The sequence below is a fragment of the Anoplopoma fimbria genome, unplaced genomic scaffold, assembly GCF_027596085.1.
Source record: "Anoplopoma fimbria isolate UVic2021 breed Golden Eagle Sablefish unplaced genomic scaffold, Afim_UVic_2022 Un_contig_10847_pilon_pilon, whole genome shotgun sequence".
In the NCBI taxonomy this organism is placed as follows: domain Eukaryota; kingdom Metazoa; phylum Chordata; class Actinopteri; order Perciformes; family Anoplopomatidae; genus Anoplopoma; species Anoplopoma fimbria.
In genome coordinates, this window is record NW_026549798.1 from 7,870 (window position 1) to 12,582 (window position 4,713).

The 4,713-nt window shown below is 39.9% G+C and overlaps 1 protein-coding gene across 1 annotated transcript; it reads right to left on the bottom strand.

Moving 5' to 3' along the window:
- Window positions 1–614: 614 nt before the first annotated feature.
- LOC129114896 (E3 ubiquitin-protein ligase TRIM21-like) lies at window positions 615–4,450 on the bottom strand. The gene is made up of 2 exons (XM_054626780.1): window positions 4,444–4,450; window positions 615–3,162 (listed from the first exon to the last, which is right to left on the bottom strand). The coding sequence occupies exon 2, from the start codon at window positions 3,151–3,153 to the stop codon at window positions 1,513–1,515; it is 1,641 nt and encodes a 546-aa protein (XP_054482755.1). The 5' UTR covers window positions 3,154–3,162; window positions 4,444–4,450; the 3' UTR covers window positions 615–1,512.
- Between the last annotated feature and the right edge of the window lie 263 nt (window positions 4,451–4,713).

Consider the following 4,713-nt stretch of genomic DNA (forward strand, 5'->3'; position numbering starts at 1 on the left):
ATACTGTATTACTATTGGCTAAATGGTGCTAATTTAATCTACTTTTTTTATATATATAAGGCAAAACTTCCCATAAATGTACTCAAATCAAAGACAAGTCTGTTTGAATTGATGGATGACAAAGCCGTTCATTAAAGTACAACTGAATTTGAAATTGCTGATTATTCAGTTGGTAAATTTCTTTTTCTCAAAACTCTAATATATATCTGACTTTGGCCATTTAAATAATACAGAAATTCTTGAAACTCAGATAAACACAGATGCCTCACATCAGCCCAAGTCTATCAATGTCAACATACATTATTATAACCCTCACACAACCAACCCTGTAGACTATTTCTTTGTCTATAATCCGTATGACCTGAAGATAGCATTAGCACGTTAGCATGTTCTTTGCTGCAGCGTTCAGGGAGTCCCAGCATCCTGACTGACTTCACTAAGTCTCCAATTATCTGAGGAAAAAACAATCTGCTCTGGGACATCAATAAGTTAATGGATCTGTGTGTAATCAAAAGGCAGTTCCACCATTACATTTCATTTTTGATGAACGTAAACACAAAAATGAAAATGAAAGAAAAAACATTGGAAATTCTTTGAGTTTAATCCGTTGAGGATTTGTTCAGTTTATTCAAGCAACAAAAACAGTCTACAGAGAGGTGGACAATATTTAGTGATGTTTGGGACAGGCTTCAGCGTGACTAAGCAAATATACATTGTGGGACAAAAATAAACTAAAAAATTAGGAAATTATAAAGATCAAATCCAGACATGTTTTGGTGAAAACACAAACATTTTTCAATTGAAAGTTTGACTGCTGGACACAAGATGTTTCACTGAAGAGTCCATGCTCAGAGTTTCCACATCATACTTCGTGTACGTTATGTTCTGTACCAAAATAAACTTCCACACCAGTTATGATCACGTTATTCGTACATGTTTCCCACTGAGATTTAAAGTCTCTTGTAGCATTAGCTTAAGCAAATTTACAGACCTGTTTCATGTATGAACACAGACTTTATCTTTGCTCAGACAGGAAGTTCCACTCACGGTAAATATTTAGCTCAGCTCCATCGGCCGTGGGGGTTTTAGAGAGAAATTATACTACAAATAATTTCCTGCAGTCCAGAGCAGTTAGCTTCCATCTTTTCTTCTGGACATTTAATGTTTCTGATTCTCCGTTCTCTGTATCATCATCCTCTCTCTCTCTCTCTCTACCTCCTCTTCCTCCTCTTTGTCCAAACTGATTCTCTGACTCTTAAGGTCTTTAGGCCAGTTTCATTGCTCTGCTCCCTCAGAGGCTTCAATGAAAAAAATAATCTTCTTTTACATAAAATGATTAGATATTTGTTTGTGATGATTCAGAAGGCAAGTAATGCAGTTATTTGAATGAATTAGACTACATTAGATAATATGTGTTGTAAAATGATTGTGTTGTTAGTAGCAATGTGACACATCAAAGAAACTACATTTATAGAACAAAATGGAGCTTCTGTAGAAAATCAACTGGTTGTTCTACTCAGTGTGATTGACAGGAGAGATGATCAGAGGGGCAGAGTTTTTACCACCATCATTAAGACCTGGATCAAAGAATGGGTAGAGTTTCTCAGTGAAGCAGCAGCCAGTAAAGGAGTAGATAAGAGCTTCAGCATCAACATCATAAAAGGAGACCAGACCCTCCTCATAATCCACCAACACCCCCACCTTCTCAGGCTGAGACTTCAGAGAGAGATGGACTAGAGGGTCAACACGAGCTTCATACTCATTCGCATTCCTCAAACATATCGTCCAGTAACCATGCTGAGGAGACACAGTGATTTTTCCCTTCCTGTTGATCGACTCTCTGGCCACTCCTAAATACCACTTAGTCTTCCTTTTAACCTGAACCTCGTAGTAAGATCTTCCTGAAGAGAAACTCTGCTTTGCTAAGACACTAAAATACAAATTAAATCTCTCTATATTGTCTGGGAGATTCTTCCATACATTACCAGGTTTAACTTGTTTTCCGTCATCAGACAGGATGAGATAAGGATTTGCTGTATCAGGATCAAGTGTCACATCCACTGCAGACTGCTGGACTCTCTTCAGCTCGGCCTCAAACAGCTTCTTCTGTTTCCTGAGCGTCTCCTCCAGCTGGTTCACAGCTCTCACCACAGTCCCCTCATATGAAGGTGGACTGACTCTGACTCCTGTCCAGTCCTTGGTGGGTGGAGCAGCTTTAAGGGACGTGAAGCTCTGTAGAAGGTGGAGGTGGTCTTCAGAGCGTGAGAGCTGCTCCACCTCAGTGATTCTCTTCTTCAGCTCACAGATTTCCTGTTCCAGCTCTTTGATGAAGCCTTCAGCCTGTTTCTCTGTCTTTCTCTGCTTCTCTTTGATCGTGTCGATGAGCTCGGCCTGGCTTCTCTCAACAGACTCCTTCAGAGCGGTGAAGACCTGAACACCATCTGCTATCTCTCTGTCTGCATCTTCCTCACTGAGCTCCTCTGAGTGTTTGATCTCCTGAATCTTCAGTCTTCTCTTCTGGATCATCTGCTGAATTTCAGCTTCAGTCTTCCCCAGCTCAGCCTTCTTTCCTTCATATTCTTCTTTCAGAGAAACAACATCATGTGTCTTGTGGTCTGAATAAGTGCAGAGCATGCAGACACACATCTGGTCGGTCTTACAGAACAGCTCCATCAGTTTATTGTGCTTCGTACACATCCTGTCTTCCAGGTTCTCCTCAGGGTCGATCAGCTGATGTCTTTTCAGACCTGACCTTGTCAGATGAGGCTCCAGGTGAGTCTCACAGTAGGAGTCCAGACACACCAGGCAGGACTTCATGGCCTTCAGTTTGGTTCCAGTGCAGACGTCACAGGGAACTTCTCCTGGTTTATCAGCTTGTTCCTCTGAGCTGCTGTTTCTGGCTTTCTGTTGAGCTGACTGTCTGAACTGAGCAGCCATCTCAGAGATGAAAGTATTGACCCGCAGCTCAGGTCTGGTGTTAAAAACGTCTTTACAGTTTGGACACTGACACTGGACATTAACGTCCCAGTGTTGAGTGATGCAGGTTTTACAGAAGTTGTGTCCACATGGTGTGCCGACTGGATCAGTGAACACATCCAGACAGATGGAGCACAGAAACTGATCTTCAGTCAGCAGACAGCTGGCAGCAGACATGTCTACACTCTGAGGACGACAAGGAAGAGAAAAGGAAGAAGGCTTAGAGGACGAAAACACGGACAACTCCCAAACTGGACAACATCATGGCAGTGACCTGTCAATCACAAGGTAGCCCCGCCCTAAAGCATACTCTGCTTTATGGTCTGTTTGACTCTAAATGGACCATCATTTACTAAATGAACATCATGCTGTATTGAAGAAGACTTTAAACTAGAGATTGAGACCATAAACTCATGTTTACAATGTTTATTGAGGAAATAAATCAAGAGAGAAGTAGAGTCATTTAGACTTCTATACAATGAGACATTTGTTTTGCAACCCTAATGCCCAGTAGAGAGAAAGCTAGTTTGGGTTGTTTAATCATTTCCAAAGAAATATTTTTCTTCTAAACTTTTAATCAAAAGCTCTGAAAATAGAAAGAAAAAAAAGTTTAGTATCCTTGATTGTTGCACGACTCTACTAATACTGTCTACCTACCTAAACATATCTTGTCTGTCACTCATTGCTCATCACAAGAGTCTTTCACAAGAAGCTAGGTTGACAGCTGTGAGTAGTATCAATAGCCATGTTTGTTGTATTTTCTTAAAATTTACAATTTGGGTGAGTGTCCTTAGAGGGAGGCCTGAAGGGACGGACTTCTTTAGGAGCTAGTGTCGTTAGCCACTTTCATTGGGAAAGGGTTGGAAACACTGGGCTGGGTTTTTAGGTTGCATGACTTTTTTAATCCAGCATGGACCAACTCTTGATGGTTTCTCAAGATTACCAACCCTAGTTTTAAGACACTTCCGGTTAATTTTTCAGAACCGGAGGTTGTAACCTGGTCCCTCTTTTTCATGTTATTAACATAATTTTAATTTGTAAAATCATAATATAATTAAATTATTTAAAACCCAGAAAAACACATGTGATCCCTCCATTACTGTCACATCAAGCATTAAATAATATAATTATACTAACACATGTATTTCAAGCTCAGATAAATATTTTTAAGAGTGGAACTTCCTGTCTGAGTAGAGCTGAAGTTTTGACTTCAAATAGGAAACAGATCTTTGAATTAGCTTAAGCTAATGCTAGCTGTGACTGTATTCTGTCCAACCTTAAACTAGATTAGAGTTCAGTCACTATGGTTTGGTTTCTACCTCTGTTTTTATTTAAAATGACACATTTATATGGTGTTATATTCTTTATTTTATAAAACTAGATGTTAAACAGTCAGATATAGTTTGAACTCAACTTGGATCAAATATTTAGTTAGTGTATTGTGTCTTTGTAGAACAGAGTACTCACCAGTGTTTGTCAGAGATTCTGCTGTGTTGTTGAGAAAAAGCTGCTGGATTCAGTTGAATGTTTCTTTACAGAGAAACAGAGAGACTTGTCTCGACTGCAGCTCTGCTGTTGATCAGACAAACTTTAACTTTCGTTTCAGGAAAAGTGACTCTGCAGCTCTCCTCTTTCAGTGTTGCTAGTCCTCTCAGTGAGGGAGGGGTGGAGGAAGTATGCAGATCCTTCACTGAAGTAAAAGCACTAATACCACACTGTGAAAAAACTCCACTACAA